This window comes from Ranitomeya imitator, chromosome 2 (assembly GCF_032444005.1).
Source record: "Ranitomeya imitator isolate aRanImi1 chromosome 2, aRanImi1.pri, whole genome shotgun sequence".
Taxonomy (NCBI): domain Eukaryota; kingdom Metazoa; phylum Chordata; class Amphibia; order Anura; family Dendrobatidae; genus Ranitomeya; species Ranitomeya imitator.
In genome coordinates, this window is record NC_091283.1 from 261,578,545 (window position 1) to 261,606,524 (window position 27,980).

Genomic DNA, 27,980 nt, shown 5'->3' on the forward strand with positions numbered 1-27,980 from the left:
AAATAACACTTTCTTACTTTTTTTTTTTTTTTTTTTTAAGTAACAGCACAGTGAGGATAGAAAGGAGAACAATATTGAATTGTGTGGATAAAACAAATCTTGTGTAATGTTTATTCAAAAAATGATTACAAAAATTTAGAAAAGTAAGTTCATAGCATCCAAAAATAAGTATTAGATTATAAAAGATAAAACAAGCATTCAGTGGTTCTTGCATATGGTCTTGAAGTTGATGTGGTCCGGGTTGGAGTTTCTTAAAGTATGAGAGATCTCCTGAACAAAAGTTAGGTCGGCTTATATACTATTTTGACCCATAGACTTACATTGGTTTCTATTTTTCCTGTCTCATAACAACATAAGATGATCTGCCGCTATGTTCATAGCCTCTACCATATTAGAAGAACACTAGTAACTTGCGGAATATGCATATTAGTTATTTGTACATTACCTCATTTTGAAATGCTTAAGCATATAGCCTGTGACCTTTATGAACCATTTACTATCTCCAAATAGCCACATATTGACAGTTCTGACAAAAGCCCTATAGTTCTGACAAACAGAGAACAGACGTATCGGCCAAAATCCTCAGAATAACTCAGTCCCTCAATATACAGAGTATCTATTTGCTAGTTAGAACCTGCATATGTTAAGTAATCTATATTTTTTATTATTGAATTACTAATATTTTACAATGTCTTATCCTCCTTCTGGAGTGTGTCAATGACTGCCTTCTAGACATCTGTCCAGTGAGCAGTCTTCCTCATGATTGTGGAGCCTACTGAAACAGACTAAGGGACCTTTTTTGAACGTTTAGGAAGCCACTGCAGGTGTTTTTATTCTAATTTACTGACATAATGACTTTTGGGTTTTCATTGGCTATAGGATATAGTCATCAACAGAAATAAACGCTTGAAATAGATCACTCTGTAATGACTAATATAAGAGTTTAATTTTTTGCATTGAAGAACTGAAAAATTAACTTTTTGATAATATTCTAATTTAGTTAGAAGCACTTGTATGTGACTATGTAAAAACAATTAAGAACTTAAAAAAAGCTTCTCCCCTGTGTGAATTCTTTGGTGGATAGAAAGAGATGGTTTCTTCACAAAACATTTCCCACATTCTGAACATGAAAAAGGCTTCTCCCCTGTGTGGGTTTTCTGGTGGCTAACAAGATACGCTTTCCTGGTAAAACATTTCCCACATTCTGAACAGGAAAAAGGCTTCTCTCTTGTGTGGGTTTTCTGGTGGCTATCAAGATGCGCTTTCCTTTTAAAACAGTTCCCACATTCTGAACATGAAAAAAGCTTCTCCCCTGTGTGGGTTTTCTGGTGGCTAACAAGATACGCTTTCTGGTTAAAACATTTCCCACATTCTGAACAGGAAAAAGGCTTCTCTCCTGTGTGGGTTTTCTGGTGGCTATCAAGATGCGCTTTCCTGTTAAAACAGTTCCCACATTCTGAACATGAAAAAAGCTTCTCCCCTGTGTGGGTTTTCTGGTGGCTAACAAGATTCGCTTTCCTGGTAAAACATTTCCCACATTCTGAACAGGAAAAAGGCTTCTCCCCTGTGTGAGATCTATGATGTATGACAAGAAATGATTTAGCTAGAAAATATTTCCCACATTCTGAACAGGAAAAAGGCTTCTCTCCTGTGTGGGTGTTCTGGTGGCTATCAAGATTCGCTTTCCTGTTAAAACATTTCCCACATTCTGAACATGAAAAAGGCTTCTCCCCTGTGTGGGTTTTCTGGTGGCTAACAAGATTCGTTTTGTGGTTAAAACATTTCCCACATTCTGGACAGGAAAAAGGCCTCTCTCCTGTGTGAGTTATTTGGTGGCTAACAAGCTGCGCTTTCCGAATAAAACATTTCCCACATTCTGAACAGGAAAAAGGCTTCTCCCCTGTGTGAGATCTATGATGTATGACAAGAAATGATTTATCTAGAAAACATTTCCCACATTCTGAACAGGAAAAAGGCTTCTCTCCTGTGTGAGATCTATGATGTCTGACAAGATATGATTTAGCTAGAAAACATTTCCCACATTCTGAACAGGAAAAAGGCTTTTCCCCTGTGTGGGTTTTCTGGTGGCTAACAAGATTCGCTTTCTGGTTAAAACATTTCCCACATTCTAAACAGGAAAAAGGCTTCTCACCTGTGTGAGTTATTTGGTGGGTAACAAGCTGCGCTTTCCGAATAAAACATTTCCCACATTCTGAACATGAAAATGGCTTCTTTCCTGTGTGAATTCTCTGGTGACTGACAAAATCTGATTTCTGGTTAAAACATCTCCCACACTTGGAACAAGAAAATCTATTGTCTGCTTTGTGAAGTTTTTGTTGCTTGAGAAATGACTTTTCTAGGGGAAAACTATTTCCATATTCTGAAAATGTCTTCATTGTTTTAGGAGCAGTTTGATTTTTAATGCTTATGTTGTGACTTTGATTTTCCTTAGTAGTCGGTAATGAATCAGAAGACAGGACTTGTTCCAAATGATCAGATGACAGATCTTTGCTGTGAAGGGATGATGGTATATTTGGAGTAATGGCATTCACTTCAATTGTATCCTGTGGGATCTCAAGATTATCTGATTTAGACATTGAAGATGTCAGCTGTCCTGCTGATTTCCTGGTACGGTCATCTGCCAAGAATAAAACCAATTATTATTTTAGAATAAAATATCCTTGAATTCTATATTCTTGAACATTTCTACTTAAACGGTCTGTAAAAATGGCAAGTTATGCAAAATTATTGAATTATTCACAAAGACAATGACAGTTTACTAGACTGTGCTCAAAACCACATTAAGCATCCATGCTTTTGTCATTACTATAGTGAGAAGAAACCACTTATTTTACGGCATGTGTATCTCCTGAAGCACAATCTGGGCATTATGTGTTGGGTAATAACTTGGGATATTTGCAATTTTCACTTTCCAACATCTGGAAACTGCAGCGCAGTCAAAATAGTCACTATTTCTATAGATTAATTAATTGAGGGTTATAATTTACAAAATGAAGTCAAGTCACTTTATAGGGATTTCATCAGATCTGGTTTTCTGCAATTTTGTCATATTAGAGATTCTGCAAATGGTGTGCCCCATCTCCTCTGCGATCTGCTCCTGCAATGTCTGCTTCGGACACCAGACGCGGCTTACTAATTCTGCAGGCGATGCTAGTAACAGAGGTGGGGTTGGAACCAGAAGCTTTTAGCGGTGCAGGCTCTTCCCAGCCACTAAGATTAGGGTGCCTGGTATCTGTAGTACCATCCAGTCTGGCAGTATAGGTGTGTGTGTATTCAGCTGCAGTAATCTCTTCCCTGTTTTAGCCAATTGGAAAGCACCAAACATTTTTTAATCGGATAAATTTGTATTAACGATAACAAGATTTACAACAGATCACATGTTCATTCATACTCATTTTATGTTTTACAGTAAATTAACCCCCCCGATGGAGACGATATCAGGAGCAAGCAATAATTTGTCCATAGTTGACAATATCAAACAGAGTTCCAGTTTACCATAAGTTGTACTCTATAATACTGTATACTGGTAGAACATTAATCCTATCCAACCACGGCTGCCATAATTTATGGAAGAAATTCAGCTTGTCCCTCCTGGTGTAAATGCTTTTCTCAAGCTCAGTTATGTGGTTCGTTTGAGCAATGAATTCGCGTCTGGACGGAGGCTCCTCTCTAACCCAATATTTTGCAATCAGTTTACTTGCAGCAAACGATAATCTTGCAATTACAATTTTAGTCGTATTGTCAGTTAATATTTCCTCCTCATACCCTAATATACATATCAACGGATCCCTAGGGATAACGCACCCATACACCACTCCAATGCAGTTCAACACTACAATCCAATAGGAGGACAATCTGGGACAATGCCAAAGCATATGCAATATGTCCGTCTGAGATTGCCAACACCTTGGACAATCAGAGTTGGACTTCAAAAGCACCACACCTTACTACAGCTTGAAGCATATTGCCGGAATCTGCCAGATACAGCCTTGATCTCCTCTAGTTCAGTCCTCTGTGCTCAGCTCCTGGCTTGTGTATTTGTTTCCTGTTGTGACCCCAGCCTGTTCACTGACTACTCCTATGTCTCCTGAGTTAGTATTTTCTCTGGCCTCTTGGTTCGGACACGGTTATCTGTCTATTCTTCTTCCCATCTTACTCCACAGAACAGCAGGTAACACTGGGCTTCAAGCCTAGGGGTCTCTGTATAAGTCCAAATCTGTCATGAACCCCACAGAGATTCCTGACCGCTGCCACCAATATGTCACGGATTCACACCATGACCGTAACCCCTACGTCACGGATCGGGGTGACTTTAGGCCAACAGACAGCTATCACATGTGCAGGGGGCTTATCTTAGCTATCCCTCCACTGCTACAATGCGATGAAAAAAAACACACACAAGGCTATTGACCTCTTAGTTTACAGCAGGGGCTAATTTTAGGTTCCACTTAAACCTTGCAGCTCTCTGGCGCCCCCCTATTTGTCAGGTCAGATTAGGTACTGCACCTAGGGTGATTAGTCGCCAGAAAGGCTGCCTGCTATGTACTGGCTATTGGGCACGCTGCAGCGACGCGATAAACTACTCCCGCTCAGGCAGGAACAATAATTATCAACGCCGCAGTCGCTACATTGACACCCAAAGGCCTGCACACGGTATTCCTGCCACCAGCTTCGATTAAACGGGTCTGAAGCTAACCCAAAACAGTAGCGTAATTCCCTTCAGGAGACAGGGGTACGTTTTAGAACAGGAAGAACGAACTAGTATTAAATATTATACTCCGTAAAGTTTAGGCAGTGTTTATAGAAAAATATTACAAGGATGTTACAAAAGGAGACAATTGCAAATATGTACAAGGTAATTATAAAAAAACAGGGAATAACATGAGAAATCAACACTTACATGTGTTCAGAGCATTGCAGGCAACCAGGCTAGTGGAGTTCCCATACGTCCCAGTGCATTAGGACTTGCAAACAGGGCTCTTCAGGTAAAAAACTGACTGCTGGAAGCCTACCAGAAACTTATAACCTGCAGCCTGTGACATCACAGAAAGGGCTGAGTTAAGATCGCCCTCCTCTTTCTTCAGTCTTGGTAACTCTAACACAAGTTACTCTAATGGCTGTATCTCCGCTACAGAACATGTCATAATCATAACAAACCCAGCATTCATCTCGTATTAACGTGGGCATTCTAATGAGATCAAATATGTCCTATTTGTGATGCATAATTACAGAGAAATCCAAACTTTTTTACCTGATGGAGTTAGAAGCTCATGTTTACAGCGGTTGACAGATCCACCGAGGGAGATTCCAAATATGTATTTATTATTTTCCTATCTTAAATTGTTTGCGTAATATCTTACAATAACAGAACAAAGGACCCTCATGGATTCTAGAGTCTTCTAATCCAGTTCTAGCTGGCAAAGCTTTCTAATGCAGCTATGCCGGTCGTAAATTCCTCTCTTCAATAAAACTCCCCCACATACATTGGCAAGGCAAGGTCTTGCCTGAGTGAAAGGGAAGGGGTTTTTTTTAACCGACATCCTGGGCTGACAAGAGAAACTAAACTTATATGATATTTCATACAATATCGTGACAAAATCCATGTAGAGGGGTTAAAGAAGTTAAAGGGTAATGGGCAAAACTGTGACTATAGACAATTACACATCTACTGAAATGATCAAGCTGAACAATCATCCTCAGGAAAAAAAAATGAGTAGTATAATGCTCCATACAGTTCATGATGGGCCCCATAAGATGCTCCATACAAAATACACCCCATAAAATGCTCCATACAGTTTATGATGGACCCCATAAGATGCTCCATACAAAATACACCCCATATAATGCTGCACAAATGCTGATTATGGCCCCATAAGATGCTCCATACAGACATTTGCCCCATATAATGCTCCACAAATGCTGATTATGGCCCCATAAGATGCTCCATAAAGTCATTTGCCTCATGTAATTCTCCATAACTGCTGATTATGGCCCCATAAGATGCTCCATAAAGTCATTTGCCCCATATAATGCTCCATAAATGCTGATTATGGCCCCATAAGATGCTCCATAAAGTCATTTGCCCCATATGCTGTTACTGCGATATAAAAAATAAAAAAATCACATACTCTCCTCTCGTCGCTCAGGCCCCCGGCACTTACTATACGTTCCACCGCTGCCAGCTGCCGCTACGTTCCACGTCCACTGCACTGACTGCTCAGGCAGAGGGCGGCGTGCACTAATAGCGTCACCGAGCCCTCTGACCTGAGCATCAGTGCAGTGGACGGGGAACGTAGCGGCGGCTGGCGACGGTGGAACGGGGAGCAGGAGAATATCGCGCACTGCTTATACTCACCTGCTCCTGGCGCGGTACCTGCACGTCTATTTCCCGGCACCGGCAGCTTCTTCCTGTAGTGAGCGGTCACATGGTACTGCCACTCCACCTCCCCTACCGACCCCTGGGTATGACTCGAGTATAAGCTGAGAGGGGCAATTTCAGCCTAAAAAAATGGGCTGAAATTGTCGGCTTATACTCGAGTATATACTGTGTTTAGGATTGAAAACATAATGTAATTTATGAGGTGGAGTGAATCCATGAAACCAGGGCTGGAGCCAACACATCTCCTGCAGGCGGGAATAAATGTACAGTGGGTACAGAATGTATTCAGACCCCTTTACATTTTTCACTCTTTGTTTCATTGCAGCCATCCCATGGCATTACACCCCATCTTGACTGAAAACAAAACAGAAATGTAGAAATTTTTGCAAATTTAATATGAAAGAAAAACTGAAATATCACATGGTCATAAGTATGCAGACCCTTTGCTCAGACATTTATATTTAAGTCACATACTGTCCATTTCCGTGTGATCCTCCTTGAGATGGTCCTACTCGTTCATTGGAGGCCAGCTGGGTTTAATTAACCCCCGAAGCCTTTTTCAGTTTAGCGTTTTCGTTTTTCACTCCCCTTCTTCTCAGAGAGATAACTTTTTTATTTTTTCCATCAATATGGCCATGTGAGGACTTGTTTTTGCGGGACGAGTTGTACGTTTGAATGCCACCATTCATTTTACCATGTTGTGTACTAGAAAACGGGAAAAAATTCCAAGTGCGGTGAAATTTAAAAAATAAAAGTGCAATCTCACACTTGTCATTTGTTTGGCTTTTTTCCTACGTTCACTAAACTGACCTGCCATTATGATTCTCCAGGTCATTATGAGTTCATACACAACAAACATGTCTAGGTTCTTTTTTATCTATGTGGTAAAAAAAAACAAACAAAAAACTTTGCTAAAAAATAAAATTTGCGCCATTTTCTGATACCCGTAGTGTCTCATTTTTCGTGATCTCGGGTTGGGTGAGGGCTTACTTTTTTGCGCGCTGAGCTGACGGTTTTAATGACACCATGTTGGTGCAGATACGATCTTTTGATCGCCCATTGTTGCATTTTAATGCAATGTCGCGGCGACCAAAAAAACATAATTCTGGCGTTTTGACTTTTTTTCTCGGTATGTCATTTAGCAATCAGATTAATCCTTTTTTTTATAGATCAGGCGATTCTGAACGCAGCGGCGCCAAATATGTGTATGTTTGATTTTATTTTTATTGTTTTATTTTGAATGGGCGAAAGGGGCTGATTTGAAATTTTATATTTTTAAAAACTTTTTTTTGTTTTACTTTTGGCATGCTTCAATAGTCTCCATAGGAGACTATTGCTAAAAAACACATGAAGGACTCCCAGACTATGAGAAATAAGATTCTCTGGTCTGATGAGAAAAAGATGGACCTTTTTAGTGATAATTCTAAGCGGTATGTGTGGAGAAAACCAGGCACTGTTCATCACCTGCCCAATACAATCCCAACAGTGAAGCATGGTGGTGGCAGCATCATGTTATGGGGGTGTTTTTCAGCTGTAGGGACAGGACGACTGGTTGTCATTGAAGGAAACATGAATGCGGCCAAGTACAGAGATATCCTGGATGAAAACCTCTTCCAGAGTGCTCTGGACCTCAGACTTGGCTTGGTTCACCTTCCAACAAGACAATGACCCTAAGCACACAGCTAAAATAACAAAGGAGCGGCTTCAGAACAACTCTGTGACCATTCTTGACTGGCCCAGCCAGAGCTCTGACCTAAACCCAATTGAGCATCTCTGGAGACCTGAAAATGGCTGTCCACCAACGTTCACCATCCCACCTGACCATACAGGAGAGGATCTGCAAGGAAGAATGGCCGAGGATCCCCAAATCCAGCTGTGAAAAACTTGTTGCATCATTCCCAAGAAGTCTCATGGCTGTACTAGCTCAAAAGGGGCTTCTCCTCAATACTGAGCAAAGGGGCTGAAGACTTATGACCATGGGATAGTTCAGTTTTTCTTTTTTAATAAATTTGCAAAAATTACTACATTCCTGTTTTTTTCAGTCAAGATGGGGTGCAGAGTGAACATTAATGAGAAAAAAATGAACTTTTTTGAATTTACTAAATGGCTGCAATGAAAAATGTAAAGGGGTCTGAATACTTTCTGTACCCACCGTACATTTATTCGCGCCTGCAGGAGATGTGTTGGCTCCAGCCCTGATTTCATGGATTCACTCCACCTCATAAATTACATTATGTTTTCAATCCTAAGGTATTCAGATTGTGCAGTAATCTCTCCTGAAATGGGGGCGATAATACTTTCTCTACGCTACTTTCCGTGCCCACTGTATATTACAGCCATCAGCCACGCACAACTTAGAGATACATCATGGCGCAGGTGTACTAATTATTATGTAGTTTATCACAATCCTGTCTGAAGTTAGTGGGTTTTATAAGAAATTGTAAAATCAGGATAAAAGGAAACTCTGCTGTTATTGTCCAGAAATTCACACTTGGCCTCACTGCACATTTAATGTTGTCGATCATAAAAGCGAAGTTTGGCCAGAAAGACGGGACCTGGTCTTGTAGGGACCATATGATCACATTCAGCAGCACAGAAGGGAGAGACGGGAGATTCCTCCGATATCAGGGATCTAAAAACGACCCAAGCGATCCATAATAGGATGACCAGCCAGAGACATAATATTAGGAAAGGTGTAATCTGTCTGTTTAGGCATTTTGTTTTAGAATATGAACGAGATCCCACCAGTTTAATACTTAATATATCAGAACAAATATCAGAACGTGTGTCTAATAGCTCCCAAACATTACAAAAAACCTGATCTGCACATCCAAACATAGACACAGTGTGAACAGGTGCTGAACCCAGAGTCGCCAACTCGTATATATTTAAGTAAATAGGGCAGCACACTGCAGCGCCAAAACATGCAAACTTGAAAACACAAAAATTTGAACTGCATTACTGCACTGAAAATATGAAAAATGAGAGCTTTTAGCGCATAAAAATGGCCAATTTTATGTGTACCTCGTAGCCACGATAAGGCATCTCTCTTATACGAGGCCCTACGCTTGACCTACCTCTCTGAGAATAAACGTCTCCATCTGAACGGGTACATGTGAAACCTCTCCTTGGACTCAAATTCTCTCTCACTGTGGAGGGGTATTGGACCTATTATAATTAAAACACCTGAAGCTAGGAGGCGGGGAGTGCACGATCAGAAGGCTAGAGAATACATTACAAAAAACCTGATCTGCACATCCAAACATAGACACAGTGTGAACAGGTGCTGAACCCAGAGTCGCCAACTCGTATATATTTAAGTAAATAGGGCAGCACACTGCAGCGCCAAAACATGCAAACTTGAAAACACAAAAATTTGAACTGCATTACTGCACTGAAAATATGAAAAATGAGAGCTTTTAGCGCATAAAAATGGCCAATTTTATGTGTACCTCGTAGCCACGATAAGGCATCTCTCTTATACGAGGCCCTACGCTTGACCTACCTCTCTGAGAATAAACGTCTCCATCTGAACGGGTACATGTGAAACCTCTCCTTGGACTCAAATTCTCTCTCACTGTGGAGGGGTATTGGACCTATTATAATTAAAACACCTGAAGCTAGGAGGCGGGGAGTGCACGATCAGAAGGCTAGAGAATACATTACAAAAAACCTGATCTGCACATCCAAACATAGACACAGTGTGAACAGGTGCTGAACCCAGAGTCGCCAACTCGTATATATTTAAGTAAATAGGGCAGCACACTGCAGCGCCAAAACATGCAAACTTGAAAACACAAAAATTTGAACTGCATTACTGCACTGAAAATATGAAAAATGAGAGCTTTTAGCGCATAAAAATGGCCAATTTTATGTGTACCTCGTAGCCACGATAAGGCATCTCTCTTATACGAGGCCCTACGCTTGACCTACCTCTCTGAGAATAAACGTCTCCATCTGAACGGGTACATGTGAAACCTCTCCTTGGACTCAAATTCTCTCTCACTGTGGAGGGGTATTGGACCTATTATAATTAAAACACCTGAAGCTAGGAGGCGGGGAGTGCACGATCAGAAGGCTAGAGAATACATTACAAAAAACCTGATCTGCACATCCAAACATAGACACAGTGTGAACAGGTGCTGAACCCAGAGTCGCCAACTCGTATATATTTAAGTAAATAGGGCAGCACACTGCAGCGCCAAAACATGCAAACTTGAAAACACAAAAATTTGAACTGCATTACTGCACTGAAAATATGAAAGTTGGCGACTCTGGGTTCAGCACCTGTTCACACTGTGTCTATGTTTGGATGTGCAGATCAGGTTTTTTGTAATGTATTCTCTAGCCTTCTGATCGTGCACTCCCCGCCTCCTAGCTTCAGGTGTTTTAATTATAATAGGTCCAATACCCCTCCACAGTGAGAGAGAATTTGAGTCCAAGGAGAGGTTTCACATGTACCCGTTCAGATGGAGACGTTTATTCTCAGAGAGGTAGGTCAAGCATAGGGCCTCGTATAAGAGAGATGCCTTATCGTGGCTACGAGGTACACATAAAATTGGCCATTTTTATGCGCTAAAAGCTCTCATTTTTCATATTTTCAGTGCAGTAATGCAGTTCAAATTTTTGTGTTTTCAAGTTTGCATGTTTTGGCGCTGCAGTGTGCTGCCCTATTTACTTACTTTAATAGCTCCCAAAGACTTGTGAATAGAGAATCCTATTGGATTTTTATATTATCCACACTTAAACCGGAGGATTTTCCATGTACGTATATTGTTCGTTATATTTATTGTATTGTGCATCCAATATGCATTTTACATCTATTTGTATAGTTTTGTATACAAAGAAAGGATTCTATACAAAAAACTGCAGCATAGGCGCGGATTAATTAATGAATTAAGCAATTGGATCAGTGACGCCGTTCTGGAGGATATAAAACATCCACAATGTATCATTTGTATAAGCCTGAGGAAGGAGCTGGTTCACATCGGAAATGAGTAGAATGTTAAAATGAAAAGTTTTTTTTTTTTTTTTTTTAACGTTCATTTGTTTTGATACCCAACTTTCTGGCTCAGCACTTGGCAGCGCTTTTCAAAGCCCTGATTTTTTCCTTCTTCCCACATCAGGGATTTTGGAAGCCAACAGCCTCATTACTCTCCGTTTTCTCATCATAATATTTTTCTCACTTGTCAGCACATTCTACCCCTACGCTGTCATTTGGCTTTGTAGTTTACGGATCTGGGCAGGTAACGGTCAGTGTCTTCTAATCTCAGGGGGTAAGTGGATCCTCCAGGTTGTAAGTTCTATAGAAAAGGGCTTTCAATGCCCAAAGTTATTTGAACAGTTTTGGGTGGAGGAGAATGTTGTGGTCTAGAGGCAAAATGGTGATCATGGTAATACGGCCGGACTACACCACCGATAAAGCAGCCACAGCCGGTGATGAGAAGAATCTGTGACCTCTCTGCATTTAGTGGTCACTACTCACCTGGGTAGCCATATGTGGGAATCTCCTCTTTACACCACTCATCCCCCCTCACATATGTCTCTGTAGTATTAATATAGGTCAGATCTTCACCCTGAAACAAATATTATAAAAGTCACCGACAGATGGAGAAGTCACATCTATGATCAGCTCTAATCCTGCCATCTCCACCGTTCTCATTACACAAGTATAAAACATATAATACTGGTGGATAAAACAAGACTGAGCACAAGACCTTCACCGGCGTCTACACAATGTGACACAGTCACTGGTAAGGTGATAGAGGAGATATGTGTCACTGCGCTTAACGGCGTCAGTGGTGTGAAACCAGAGCATTTCTTCTCCAGCTCACTACGTGTTGTGAGGGTTAAGTTGTATAAACAGGGCTGGTTTTATGTGGACCTTCACAGAGCGGGTGGGAGAAGGTCCACTTTATCTCCCCTGGCAGACCTGCCAGGACCTGCATGAGGACATGATCATGTGATCAATCACATGATGGGGAAGTTACAGGCTTGGGTTGACATAACCGAGCTCTACGGGCAGTCTGGGTTCAGCTATCCTGCAGAGAGGACTCCAGAGGCTTTGTGGCTCATCAAGTACAGACTGAACCTGTCCTGCTCCAGAGCGGGGTGCCACCCACAACATACGGACTGTCCTGCTCCAGAGCGGGGTGCCACCCGCAACATACGGACTGTGCTGCTCCAGAGCGGAGTGCCACCCACAACATATGGACTGTGCTGCTCCAGGGCGGGGTGCCACCCACAACATATGGACTGTCCTGCTCCAGAGGGGGTGCCACCCACAACATATGGACTGTCCTGCTCCAGAGGGGGTGCCACCCGCAACATACGGACTGTGCTGCTCCAGGGCGGGGTGCCACCCACAACATACGGACTGTGCTGCTCCAGGGCGGGGTGCCACCCACAACATATGGACTGTCCTGCTCCAGAGCGGGGGGCCACCCACAACATATGGACTGTCCTGCTCCAGAGCGAGGGGCCACCCACAACATATGGACTGTGCTGCTCCAGAGCGGGGTGCCACCCACAACATATGGACTGTGCTGCAGAATTTTGTTTTCTTTTATCGTTTTGTTTTAGCCAAGAAGGCCGAGTTTGTTTTCCCCACAAGTTGGTTTATGCTGCCTTACAATACATCAACGATGATTTAAGTAGACGGTGTTCCCATTTTTCCTACCTCAGTGTGCCACCACGTGAGTGAACTACCACAACATCATAAAACCTCTTTCACACGTTCATGTCTCCGGTATGTGAGGTGACAGTTTTCACACGTACCGGAGACAGGTACACATGTACACCCATTCAAATGAATGGGTCTGTGCACGTCAGTGTGTTTCCATGGACCGTGTGTCCCGCACGTAGACATGTCCGTTTTTTACCGTCAGCACGGACGGCAAAACGTACTGCACACGTGCAGATGGAGAACACACATTGATGTCCTCCGTGCGACACGCATCAGCACCGTAGAAGAAGAGCTACAGTAAGAGCCATTTCTCGGCAGCAGGTGCTGAAGACGGCTCTCATTATTCTCCCCTGCTCTACCGGCGGTCAGCGCCGCTAATAACAGTGACAGCAGGAGCGGATTATCAGGGTATTCATCACCCGCCGCCTGCAATATATCGAAATAAATGAATGAAAACCCCGGTGTGGGTTCCCCCCTATTTTCTTGAACCAACCAGGAAAACCTCACAGCTGGGAGCTGCAACCCTCAGCTGTTAGCTTCAGCAAGGCTGGCTATCAAGAATAGAGGGGTACCCACGCTATTTTTTAAAATTATTTAAATATATAAATTTTAAAAAATGGTGTGGGGTCTTCCCCATTTTTGACAACCAGCCTTGCTAAAGCTCACAGCTTGGGGCTGGTTTTCTCAGGCTAGTAAGGGGTCATGGATATTGACCCCCCAGCCTAAAAACAGCAGCCCGCAGCTGCCTAGAAAAGGTGCATCTATTAGATGTGTCAATTTTGGCGCTTTGCCCGACTCTTCCCACTTGCCCTGTAGCAGTGGCACGTGGGGTTAATATTTGAGGGGTTGATTTCATCTTTGCATTGTCAGGTGACATCAAGCCCAAAGCATAGTAATTGAGAAGTGTCTAAGATATCTCTCCATTACTAATCCAATAGTTATATGGTAAATAAAGACACAGCCAGAATAAAGTCCTTTAATTAAAAAAATGACAGACTCCTTTAATATTCTCAATTAAACCATACTTACAACCTCGCCTAATTCCACTGAAGTCCTCGATCTCCTGCAATAAAAATAAAATAACAAAACAACAATATTCCATACCTGTCTGTAATTCTGTCCTATGCATGCGTAATCCGTGTCTGGGGGATAATTAGTTTTTAACCTGGACGGTGCCAAGATGCGACCGTCCAGGCTGAGAACCACTGGTGAATGAGCTGATGAAAGCGCAGCATCATTTACCATCGGTGACATCATCGAGGCCGGGCTGAACTGCGGTGACCTCAGTACCGTGGGAAAATGCTAGTGATGATTTCACCGCTTGTCACTGAGGCTGCGCTCGCAGCAGCTCATTCACCAGTGGTTTTCAGCCTGGACGGTCGCATCATGGCACCTTTCAGGCTGAAAACTAATTAGCCCCCAGACATGGATTACAGCGTGGGACAGAACGAGGGACAGGTATGGTATACTGTTGTTTTTTATTTCACTTTTATTATAGACCGAGGGCTTCGGTGGAATTAGACGATGCAGTAACTATGGTTTAATTGAGATTAATAAAGGAGGGGGACGTGTCCTAGCTGGCCATGTGAGCGGACGCATAGAAGAGCGCTCCCACTGCTAAAGGGCTAATTATCCTGTGCAGACGCTGCTGACTGGACTTTTCTGCCACATACCGGCTGGCTGAGGGTCAGGGGAGCAAAGCGGTGCTGAGCGGTGGACCCGGCTTTGGAGGCAATGACCAGGCGGCGGCAGAAGGATGCGGGTGCTGGCGATGCAGGAGCCAGCCAAGATGGCGCTGATGCCAGAGAAGACGCTGACAAGGAGAACGCCGCATGTCAGAGGCGTATGGAGGTGGCGGCGAAGCTTCAGCAGTATGCCAGAGTGGATGCTGCGGAGGAGGCAGAACAAGGAACCAGAGCTGGAGCGGGTATGGAGGAGGAGGATGCGGTCCTGGCTGCAAAGCATGAGGTACAGAAGGGGAGGGAGAAAAGCAGCATGGCGGGGGCAAAAGGGGGACCTGAAGATTTGATGCAGGAAGAGGAGCCGACCCTCAGGGATGTTTTTGCGTTGGTCTCCTCATGCAAGCAGTCCCTAAATACTCTGACCCTTCAGATGCAGGAGGTAAAAGGGGAAACAGCACAGATAAATGCAGCCCTGCACGAGATGGACAGACGTATGGGGGTGGTGGAGGAGAGGGTGAACACGGCAGAAGACCATATAGTAAAACTGCAAAAAGTGGAGAAAAAGTTTGCCCAAGCAATGTCAGAGCTCGCTGCCAAAAATGAGGATCTGGAAAACAGATCCAGAAGGAATAAAATACGTATAGTGGGTCTGCCTGAAAAAACTGAGGGGAGAAACCCCACGGAGTTTATTGAAAGCTGGCTGCTGGAGAAAATTGGGGGCACAGTGCTGACAAAAGTTTTTGCTGTTTAGAGAGCTCATAGGGCCCCGCCGCAGCCCCCTGCCCCAGGATCGAATCCTCGTACCATGCTTGCCAAAATACTGAATTACAGGGACAGAGACATTATCCTCAGGAAGGCTAGAGAAATGGAGGATTTGACGGCTGGAGGTTAAAAGATTGCTATTTACCCGGATTATTCTGCTGGGGTTCAGAAACAGAGAATGAAGTTCACTGGAGTCAAGAGACAACGGAGGGAGCTGGGAGTGCAATACTCTATGCTGTTTCCTGCAAAGTTGAGAGAGGTGGCTTTTGATAAAACCCATTTTTTCCTGACTCCAGAGGATGCTACCCAGTGGATTGATACTAATGCTAAAAAACTTAAGGAAAAAGGCGATTGACATGTCGGGGAGATCTGGATGGGAGTTATTTCTCTGTCGCTGGAGGAGGGATCTGCGTTTAATAGCATAATTGCCAAAGGGATGAGCAACTGTTGAGGGCTGAGCTGGGCCATATTGAGTGGTTGGCTGGAGGGGGCAGTAACGGTTACTAAGTATAGGGGAGGAGGGTTACGCAGGGTACTGCAAGTTTGTTTTGTAGCTTCTCTACATGTGTATATAAGTTGGAATGTTCTTTTGTGTTTTTTTTTTTTTTTAAACGTGTGGGAAATTCTGATCGTCACTGCAGCGGGAGGCGAGTGGAGAGGGCAAAGCAAGGGAGAGTGTTCGCAATGGGCGGTGGAGCCCCACTCTTGATGATAGGTAGAATGTGTTGTATTGGGTGGGTTAGGGGGGCAAGTTGGGAGTTGGGAGGGATTAAACAGCTCATACTTGGGAATGAGGATACTATGAAGGATGATGAGTCACATGATGGGGGGCCGCATTAAAATATTGAGTTGGAACGCGAGAGGCCTTGCGGATAAGTCTCGGCGGGCGGCGAGTCTGCAGTATGTTCGAGAACAGAGAGTCTCAATGATATGTGTGCTGGAGATGCACTTAGGCTACGTTCACATTTGCGTTGTGCGGTGCTGCGTCGGCGACGCAACGCACAACGCAATCCAAAATGCATGCAAAACGCATTGTTTTGTGGCGCATGCGTCCTTTTTTGGCATGATTTTGGACGCAAAAAAAATGCAACTTGGTGCGTCGTCTGCGCCCTGATGCGTGCGCCAAAAAAGACGCATGCGTCACAAAACGCAATGCAACGCATGTCCATGCGCCCCCATGTTAAATATAGGGGCGCATGATGCATGCGTCACCGCGGCTGCTCCCGACGCAGCCCGGCAGAACGCAAATGTGAATGTAGCCTTAGTGAGGGAGAAGGTGGATGTATTAAATAGGCGCTGGATCCAAAAGGCATACCATTCTACCTTCTCTACGTATTCTAGGGGTGTGTCGGTGTTGGTACCTGTGGGAGTGCAGTATGAAGAGGTGATGTTACAGGTGGATATGGATGGTCAGTAAATTAGAGAGGTGTTGGAACGGGTGGAACGTTGGGGCCCGATACCATTTCTAATCATTGGTGATCTTAATAATATATGTGATGACTTTTGGGATAAAAATAAAAACTCCTAGAATAGGACAGTGGGACACATTACTACGTTTGGGACTTATATTCGCGAAGTTGGTATGACTGACCTATGGAGAGTTAGACATGTTGGTGAAAGGGGGTATTCATGTTATTCACCGGCTCATAGTACTCTATCCAGAATTGAGCTGGCACTAGGCAATCGTCTGTTGGACACGATGGTGGGGGATGTGAGATATTTACCTAGGGCCCTCTCGGACCATAGTCCAATTGAGGTGGAGTTCCGACTGATGGGGACACAGGATGCGAACAGGAGAGAGTGGAAAATTCACCCTAACTGGCTGCACAATATAGATTTAGATAAGATAAAACAGGAGTTGTAGGAATTTTTTGTGCTGAATGATGGGAGTGTAGATGCTCTTACTGTATGGGAAGCCATGAAGGCGTACTTAAGAGGGCTGTTGTTAAGAGATATTAGTAGATGTAAGCGGAAAACGAGAGAGGCAGAGAAGGCAGCGATTGATGGGCTAAGGGCAGCGGAAGATGAGATGGTAATAATGGGTACTCCTGAAGCTGGGAACAGATTAAAGGCAGCGCAAAGTCACCTGGAGAAAATTTTGTTGGGGAAGGCTGAAAGGAAGCGGGAATTTCTGAAGCTGGCTTACTATCAGGAGGGTGAGACGGTCTGTCACATGCTGTCGCTGGTGGCTTCTGCCCAGAGGAGTACTTCATTTGTCCATTCTCTAGTTTCCGGGAGTGGTACGAGTGTCTCCAAAAATTCAGAGATTTTGGAGGTCTTTGAGGACTTTTAAGCGGACCTATATTCCTCTCAGGAAGACGAGTTGGCGGGAGACACAGTGGCGTTCCTTGAGGGTGTGGGGCTCACGATGTTGAGTGACGCAGATAGAGAGGGCTTGGAGGCTCCCGTCACGGAGGAGGAACTGGGTCGGGCATTACAATCCATGGCTAATGGGAAGGCACCTGGAGTGGATGGGTTTCCCGCTGAGATCTATAAAAATATGGGGGAGGTGCTAATTCCCAGATTAAAGGCGGTCTTAGATGAGGCTAAGAGTAGAGGGTATCTGCCAGCATCCATGAGAGAAGCCATAATAGCGGTGATTCCTAAGGAAAGGAAAGACTTGGGGAAACCTGAGTCGTACCGGCCAATCTCCTTGCTCACTATGGATGTCAAGCTTCTGGCCAAGGTGTTGGCGACGCGGTTGAAGAGTGTCATCTCAACCTGGTGCACCCAGACCAATCTGGCTTTATGCCTGATAGATCCACGGCGGTCAACCTAAGGAGGCTATTTATGAATCTGCAGCTTAGGTCTGATAACTGTGGCCAGAGAGTTATTGCATCCTTAGATGCCCATAAGGCATTCGACAGTGTGGAATGGGGATATCTCTGGCAGGTGTTGCAGTGTATGGGGTTTGGCTCGCAGTTTGTGTCCAGGATTCAGCTGCTGTACTCGCAGCCGGTGGCTAGAATCAGGGTGAATGGGGAGTTATCGCGGACTATACAATTAGCTATAAAGATGAGACAGGGGTGTCCGCTCTCTCCTCTTTTGTTTGCTCTGACCGTGGAGCCATTGGCTGCTAAACTTCGACAGTCTGACGAGGTGTATGGGTTTAAATATGGGGTAATTGAAGAGAAGGTGGCGCTGTACGCAGACGATATTCTACGGTTTCTGGCTTACCCGGTCGCTTCCTTCGGGGGGCCATTGGGCTTATTGAAAGATTTGGCTCATTGTCAGGGCTGACGATAAATTGGAGTAAGTCGATTCTGTTTAGAGTTGATGACGTGGGGGAGGATGGGAGTGAGCTTCCTGAGGATGGGCGACTTAAGGTGGTAAGTCAATTTAAATACTTGGGATATGGGTATCTATGCCGGTTACGGATTACATACATAGGAATCCGACTCCGATCTTAGGTGTTCTTAAGGCAAAAGTGGATGCCTGGATTAAGTTGCATTTATCTGCGGTGGGCAGGGTGAATCTCATCAAAATGATTTTGATGCCGAAAATTCTATATGTTCTTCATAACACGCCAGTTTGGATACCGCGAGGGAAATTTAGGCAGATTAACTCCCTGTTCAGGATTTTTTTTATGGGGGAGACATCATCAACGTATCAGACTGGAGAAGCTTCAGCGACTCAAGGAAAATGGGGGCTTGGCACTGCCAATCCTGAAGTATATTTTATTGTAGCCCAGAGTCAGCATTTAAAGGGCTGGGTGCGTGAGGGGTCGTCCAGTGCGGTACAGCAACTGATGGAAAAGGTGACAAAAAGAAGGCAGTGTCTGGAGGATGGATCCCTGGGGGCTTTGGGGAAATTGTATCCAACTATATTATTGATATGTAAGCTGCGGGGTAGACTGAAACATATACGTGGGATTACAGGGCTGACCAGATACTCCCCGTTATGGCATAATAATAATTTACCGGAGTTTGTGGCACTGGGGGTGTTACCAGAATGGCAGGCCAATGGGAATCACTACGTGTATCAGATAATTGAGAAGAGGGAGTTGAAATCCTTTTCCCAATTGCAGGTGGAGTTCGGTATCGGGTTTGCGGGGGAATATCAGTATTTGCGGATGAGACACGCATTTGGAGCTCAGAATAGGGACAGAGGCATCAGAATTCAAAGGGATATAGTGTTGGAGTATGTGTGTGGTGAAGGGACTACTAGGGGGGTTATTTCCACTCTTTATAAAGACTTGCTGCATACTTACTGTAGTGAAACCTCCACCAGGGGGAGCTGGTGAGGGAAGAGAGGTTAAACACTAAGCGAAGTAACACAGTTCAGGCACAGGTGTCACAGGTAATGAGAGAAGTCAGACAAGCCAAGGTCATACACAGAGATATCAGCACAGTACACAGGGGCAGTCAGGAGAATAGTCAGGGACACGCAAGTAATCAGAGCCTACCAGGAACATGGTAACCAAAACGTGAGACGTAAGACAAAGTCGGGGTACAAGCCAAAGTCAGAACCAGGAGGGTAGCGTGGTATCAGAGACAGAAAACAAGAGCCGAAGTCCAGGGAACAGATCGAGTCATACACGGGTACGGGCAGTCAGAGACACAAGGATCACCAAAATCAGGATACAGGTCAGGGGTTCAAGCTGGGAAACATGAACTATCACTAACAGCGGTAGGCAGGCTGTGAGGGACTGAAATAGCCCAGCTAGCTCAAGAACGAGGCTGAGATTAACCCCCGCATGACCAGTCTCAAAAGAGGAAAGATGAAAATAAACTCCGGACTGGACCATGACACTTACCTTTTGGGGTTTCCGATAACGGCGAGAGCTAAGTAGGAGAGGGATTTGGGCCCAATGGAGAATGAAACTTGGGAGTCGGTGCTGGAGTGGGTTCCACGGCTGTCGCTGAGCGAACCGTATAGGCTGTCACAGCTTTATGTAATACACAGAGTATATAGGAGGTGTTATATAAGGCAGGACTGCGTGCTGATTCTGAGTGCCCGAGGTGTGGGTCTGCAGATGCTGGTATATTTCATATGATGTGGACGTGTCCGAGACTGGCTGCTTTTTGGTTAGTGGTTTTGAGTCGTGTGGAAGGAGCGTACAGATGCACGGTGCCAAGGGACCCAATGGTGTGCTTGCTGGGATACATGGATGAGATTGGAGTGGATAACAACCTGAAGACAGCTATTGCCAGATTGTTGTATATGGCCCGAAAGGTAATAGCGCGAAATTGGATTAAGGATGAACCGCCTCCAAGAAGAGAATTCCTCCAATATGTGAAGCAGGGCCTGATATTGGAAAAGGGGTTTTATAAGAAAAGAGGGAAAATAGAAAGGTTTGATAAATTGTGGTCTTCGTGGCTTGCCATGGGATAGGTTCGCTATAGAGGACGGGTGAGTCACAGCCCTGAATTGGTGAAAACACAACATGAGGCCTGCAGTCCTAAATGAGATGATAGTCATTCTATAGTTTTGATGGTCGAGCTATTAAAAGAGGTGGGCTGTCTTACAGGGAGGGGGCGGGATAAGTTGGGAATGGGGGGGGGTTGTTTTGGGGGAAAACTTTGTATTGAAAACAAGAATGTAACATGTATATTGTAATGTTGTTCTTAATAAAAATTTATTTGAGTAAAAAAAAAAAAAAAAAAAAAAAAAAAAAAGAGATTAATAAAGGTGACAATGTGACGCCTGCAGACCAATCCATCTAAGTCTGCATTCCAAATGATGCTCCTTCCCTTCCGAGCTCTGCCATGCCCTCAAACGGTGGTTCCCCCCCACATATCGGGTATCAGCGTACTCAGGACAAATTGGACAACAATATTTATCGTCCAATTTCTCCTGTTTCCCTTGGAAAAATACAAAACTGGGGGCTAAAAAGTAATTTTTGTGTAAAAATTTTTTTTTTTTTATCTGCACGGCTCTGCGTTATAAACTGTAGTTAAACACTTGGGGGTTCAAAGCTCTCACAACATATCTAGATGAGTTCCTTAGGGGGTCTACTTTCCAAAATGGTGTCACTTGTGGGGGATTTCAATGTTTAGGCACATCAGGGGCTCTCCAAACGCAACATGGCGTCCCATCTCAATTCCTGTCAATTTTGCATTGAAAAGTCAAACGGCGCTCCTTCCCTTCCGAGCTCTCCCATGTGCCCAAACAGTGGTTTACTCCCACATATGGGGTATCAGCGTACTCAGGACAAATTGTACAACAACTTTTGGGGTCCAATTTCTTCTTACCCATGGGAAAATAAAAAATTGGGGGCGAAAAGATATTTTTTGTGAAAAAAACGATTTTTTATTTTTACGGTTCTGCATTATAAACTTCTGTGAAGCACTTGGTGGGTCTAAGTGCTCACCACACCTCTAGATAAGTTCCTCACGGGGTCTAGTTTCCAAAATGGTGTCCTTTGTGTTGGGTTTCAATGTTTAGGTACATCAGTGGCTCTCCAAACGCAACATGGCACCCCATCTCAATTCCAGTCAATTTTGCATGGAAAAGTCAAATGGCGCTCCTTCGCTTCCAAGCTCTGTCATGCGCCCAAACAGTGGTTTACCCCCACATGTCAGGTATCGGCATACTCAGGACAAATTGTACAACAATGTTTGGGGTTTATTTTCTCCTGTTACCCTTGGTAAAATAAAACAAATTGGAGCTGAATTAAATTTTTTGTGAAAAAAAGTTAAATGTTCATTTTTATTTAAACATTCCAAAAATTCCTGTGAAACACCTGAAGGGTTAATAAAATTCTTGAATGTGGTTTTGAGCACCTTGAGGGGTGCAGTTTTTAGAATGGTGTCACACTTGGGTATTTTCTATCATATAGACCCCTCAAAATGACTTCAAATGAGATGTGGTCCCTAAAAAAAAAAAATGGTGTTGTAAAAAATGAGAAATTGCTGGTCAACTTTTAACCCTTATAACTCCCTAACAAAAAAAAATTTTTGGTTCCAAAATTGTGCTGATGTAAAGTAAACATGTGGGAAATGTTACTTATTAAGTATTTTGTGTGACATATCTCTGTGATTTAATTGCATAAAAATTCATATTGCGAAATTTTCAAAATTTTTGCCAAATTTCAATTTTTTTCACAAATAAACGCAGGTAATATCAAAGAAATGTTACCACTATCATGAAGTACAATATGTCTCGAGAAAACAATGTCAGAATCACCGGGATCCGTTGAAGCGTTCCAGAGTTATAACCTCATAAAGGGACAGTGGTCAGAATTGTAAAAATTGGCCCGGTCATTAATGTGCAAACCACCCTTGGGGGTAAAGGGGTTAAACAACCATGGATGTATGGAATAAAAAAATTAGTTGCATCGTTAACCTGCCTAGGTGATTTTTATAACCCACAACCTCAGATCTTCACACCATCTATTCTTGGTAACCAGCCTTGCTGAAGCTGACAGCTGAGGGTTGCAGCCCCCAGCTGTGAGTTTTGCCTGGTTGATTCAAGAAAATAGGGGGGGGGAACCTACACCAGGTTTTTCATTAATTTATTTAATTATATCGCAAGTGGCGGCTGAGGAATACCCCGATCATCCGCTCCTGCTGTCACTGTTATTAGCGGCAGCAAGTGACGGATGATGGGAGTAGAAATCTCAAAAGCCCCCACCTGCTGTCATCGTTCAGACTTAATTATTACTCATCATTCTCTTCTGCTCCTGACGATCGCCGGCAGAGCAGGGGAGAACGATGAGAGACGTCTTCAGCACCCGACACCGGGGAACAGCGCTTACAGTAGCGCTTCTTCCCCAGCAGCAGTCTGTGTGGTACTGAGGCAGTACACGGTTGCCACACGTGTGCCGCAAGTATTACAGACACAGATATCTCCGGTATTGGTTTTTCCAGGATCGGAAATAAACGGAAGTGTGAAATTGGCCTAAGGGAGATCTCTTGACACCTTCTCTCCATCTACCTGATCCTGAGGAACATTGGGATCTTCTTGGTTACAGTCCTGTGGAAGAAGAAGACGGGGACATCTCTCTGGTGTTGTCCTCTTACTGGATAGATCTGGAGGAAACACATACAGGGAGTGAATTCATTCTTTACATACAGATAATTATAGGCCGTGTGTATTTAGTCCTGTCTATTACCTGGAGATGTGAGGGGCTGGGGAACCTCCATTATGACGTTCTTGTACAGATCTCTATGTCCTTCTAAATACTCCCACTCCTCCATGGAGAAATAGACGGAGACATCCTGACACCTTATAGGAACCTGACACATACAATGATACCGTCATCCCCCCGATCTCTTCATAGCGTTACTGTATAATGTCCCAGCATTCCCAGCAGTGTCACCTCTCCAGTCAGCAGCTCAATCATCTTGTAGATGAGTTCTAGGATCTTCTGGTCATTGATGGCCTCATGGATCAGGGGGTGAGGTGGAGGCCCCGTGATTGGGCTCAGGGGTCTTCCCCATCCCTCAGACACAGGGTCCTGACAGCGATCACTAGAGGTCTTCTTCACCACTGTGTAATCCTGGTAATGGAGAGACACATTAATAAATCTCACTACAGACATTTCCAGAGTCCTCACCTCTCCAGTTCTGTCCATCTGTTATTCCCATAGATAAGAATGATGTAATGTGACGTCTTCAGAATCTCTCACCTCTCCAGTAAGCCGGAAGAGGATCTCTAGGGTGAGGTGTAATATCCTCTCCGCCATCTTGTCTCTGTCCATATCCATCTTTGATGGGTAAATCAGGAAAGTTTTCTTCTGTAGAAGATCTTCACTGAGAGAATCAGATATTGTAGAGACCTGAATGAGAAGATGAGCCGATGTAACATCATAAGAATCCTGTGTAATAATACAATTACTGGAGATAATAAGGGAAACATATGAGGAGATTTATTATTTTACAGTATTTAGTTTCCTTCTTTACATCTACTAATAAATCCTATATATTTAGGCCACAGACAAAAAGCAGTTTCTTCCTCGGAGTCGGCAGCTGAATACGTTTCTCATAGACTCATCTTCCATAACGCTAATTTTCGTCTCATTTACCGACCCTGGAATCGGCATTAGCAATACTGCAGGAGATATTCATTACACGTGACATAAGAAATAACTACTTCATGATGAGGACGACATCTTCATCTGCTACTACGACTCTAGAAACATATTTAGCCAGAGTCGGTCACTGACTCCATCACCACCGGCCTCTATATGAAGGTTTCCCATTTTCCCCGCACTGTAATCTTCTATCACATTAGATATCAGGTCTGATTCACACACAGAAGTTTGTTTGTAGCCTAGGAAGGGGGTAATACCGATGGAGCTTTCCAGGCTAGTAATATCAGCTGATAACTGTATACTTAGCCTTTAGTGGCTATTAAAATGGGGGACCCCCCAAAATAGTGATGTAGGGTCCCCCTATAATTAATAACCAGCAAAGGTTATGCAGACAGTTGCGGGTTGATATTAATAGCCTAGGAAGGGGCCATGGATACGGTGGCCCCAGGCTTAAAAAAATCAGCTCTCAGCCACCCAGAAAAGGCACATCTCTAAGATGCTCAAATTCTGGCACGTAGCATCTCTTTTCCCACTTGACCTTTAGTGGTATCGCTGAAATTGTGATGATGGGAAGGAGGGGGTGACCAATACCACACCCCACTGAGCCCTGTCAATTCATAGCCATCATAGCAACCGAGTAGGCTACCGTTTTGGATGATGCACTCCTGCCTATCCAACTATCGTATGGTAAATATCTCATAGATCCTGGGTTCATTAGTATTTGCACCAAGAATGAGGCTAAGTGAGAATTTATTAATTGTCGGTGGTCGGAGGTAGTCAGTGAGGTGGATGGTACCATATTGTGCATGTGCGGGGCAGTACTGTGGGAACATTAAAAAGTGGGGGGATGGCAGTACTGTGGGGACATTATAGTGTGTGTGAGGGGGATGCCAGTCCTGTGGAAACATTTTCCTGTGTCTGTGGGAAGCCACTATTGTGGGAACAAAATACTGTGTGTGCTGGGATGATGGTACTGTGGGAACTTTATACTGTGTGGGGGGTATAGCGGTACAGTGAGAACTTTATACTGTGTGTGGTGGGGGTATGGCCTTACTATGAGAAGATTATACTTTATGTGGTGGGATGGAGGTATTGTAGGAACATTACATTGTGTGTGGGGTTATGGCGGTACTATGAGAGGATTATACTGTGTGTGGGGGGATGGAGGTACTGTAGGAAAATTACATTGTGTGTGGGGGTATGGCGGTACTATGAGAAGATTATACTGTGTGTGGTGGGATGGAGGTACTATGAGAAGATTATACTGTGTGTGGTGGGATGGAGGTACTGTAAGAACATTATACTGTGTGTGGTGGGATGGAGGTACTGTAGGAACACTATACTGTATGTGTGGGTATGGAGGTACTGTAGGAACATTATACTGTATGTGGGGGTATGGCGGTACTGTAGGAACATTATACTGTGTGTGGGGGTATGGCGGTACTATGAGAACATTACACTGTGTGTGGTGGGATGGAGGTACTGTAGGAATATTATACTGTGTGTGGGGGTATGGCGGTACTATGAGAACATTATACTGTGTGTGGTGGGATGGAGGTACTGTAGGAACATTATAATGTGTGTGGGGGTATGGCGGTACTATGAGAACATTATACTGTGTGTGGTGGGATAAAGGTACTGTAGGAATATTATACTGTGTGTGGGGTATGGCGGTACTATGAGAACATAATACTGCGTGTGGGTGGGATGGAGGTACTGTAGGAACATTATATTGTGTGTGGGGGTATGGCGGTACTATGAGAACATTATACTGTGTGTGGTGGGATGGAGGTACTGTAGGAACATTATACTGTGTGTGGGGGTATGGCGGTACTATGAGAACATTATACTGCGTGTGTTGGGATGGAGGTACTGTAGGAACATTATACTGTGTGTGGGGGTATGGTGGTACTATGAGAACATTATACTGTGTGTGGGGGTATGGCGGTACTATGAGAACATTATACTGCGTGTGTTGGGATGGAGGTACTGTAGGAACATTATACTGTGTGTGGGGGTATGGTGGTACTATGAGAACATTATACTGTGTGTGGGGGTATAGCGGTACTATGAGAACATTATAGTGTGTGTGGAGGTATAGCGGTACTATAGGAACATTATACTGTGTGTGGGGTTATGGCAGTACTATGAGAAGATTAAACTATGTGTGGGGGGTATGGCGGTACTATGACAACATTATACTGTGTGGGGGGTATGGCGATACTGTAGGAACATTATACTGTGTGGGGGGTATGGTGATACTGTAGGAACATTATACTGTGTGTGTGGGGGTATGGCAGTACTGTAGGAACATTATACTGTGTGTGGGGGTGTGGCGGTACTATGAGAACATTATACTGTGTGGGGGGTATGGCGGTAGTGTGAAAATACCTTTTTTACGAGAGATGCCAGTACTGTAGGAACATTATACTGTGTGTGGGGGTATGGTGGTACTATGAGAACATTATACTGTGTGTGGGGGTATGGCGGTACTATGAGAACATTATACTGTGTGTGGGGGCATGGCGGTACTATGAGAACATTATACTGTGTGTGGGGGTATAGCTGTGCTATGAGAACATTATACTGTGTGTGGGGGTATGGCGGTACTATGAGAACATTATACTGTGTGTGGGGGTATGGCGGTATTATGAGAACATTATACTGTGTGGGGGTATGGCGGTACTATGAGAACATTATACTGTGTGGGGGGGTATGGTGGTAATATGAGAACATTATACTGTGTGTGAGGGTATGGCGGTACTATGAGAACATTATACTGTGTGTGGGGGTATGGCGGTACTATGAGAACATTATACTGTGTGTGGGGATATGGCGGTAGTGTGAAAATACCTTTTTTACGAGAGATGCCAGTACTGTGGAAACATTATAATGTGTGAGCGCCATCATATATATTACATAAGGGGTGTAAAAAGGAGAGTCATAAAAAAGACTCCTCAGGGCTGTGCTGCATTTGTACAGACTGCTATCTGCCGTCCAGACGGGACCATGTGACATCAATGGGAAGAGGGAGGGTTTCCGGAGGGAAGAGTCTAGAGGGTGCACCTGGTCAGGAGACCTTGATGACGCAGTTACTGATATTATAAAGGCCGGAGCCCCAAAGGCAGAACAGATTTGGCGCCAACAAAGGAAAGGGGTGCGGGGAAGAATCTGAGGTACCAGCTGATGGTAAAGTGCCCGAGGCAGCTGGGTGTGGGGCAGAACCTGCTTACAGGGCATAATGGGGGCATTACACTGTGTGGGGCCCAGAAATCCGCTCCCTCACTTCCTGTCCTCCATAGTTGGCTCGTATGTATCTATTACAGGAAACAGAACAACAACGTTATGATTCTTATAAAGAGTCTCCGTGCAGAAGGGGTTAATGTCCCCCCCCGCGCTCAGTAATGGGGAATCTCCACATACCTCCACCTGCAGAGCCGCACTCCACATATATGGCTGCTCTGTGCGCACAGG

At 44.1% G+C, this 27,980-nt stretch overlaps 1 protein-coding gene across 1 annotated transcript; it reads right to left on the bottom strand.

Annotated features, from left to right (window-relative positions):
- Positions 1–37: 37 nt before the first annotated feature.
- On the bottom strand, positions 38–27,980 carry LOC138663013 (oocyte zinc finger protein XlCOF6-like). The gene is made up of 7 exons (XM_069749056.1): positions 27,930–27,980; positions 24,102–24,251; positions 23,793–23,972; positions 23,586–23,709; positions 23,408–23,502; positions 11,886–11,976; positions 38–2,638 (listed from the first exon to the last, which is right to left on the bottom strand). Exons 1-7 carry the CDS (start codon positions 27,954–27,956, stop codon positions 1,035–1,037), a joined length of 2,271 nt encoding a protein of 756 aa, XP_069605157.1. The 5' UTR covers positions 27,957–27,980; the 3' UTR covers positions 38–1,034.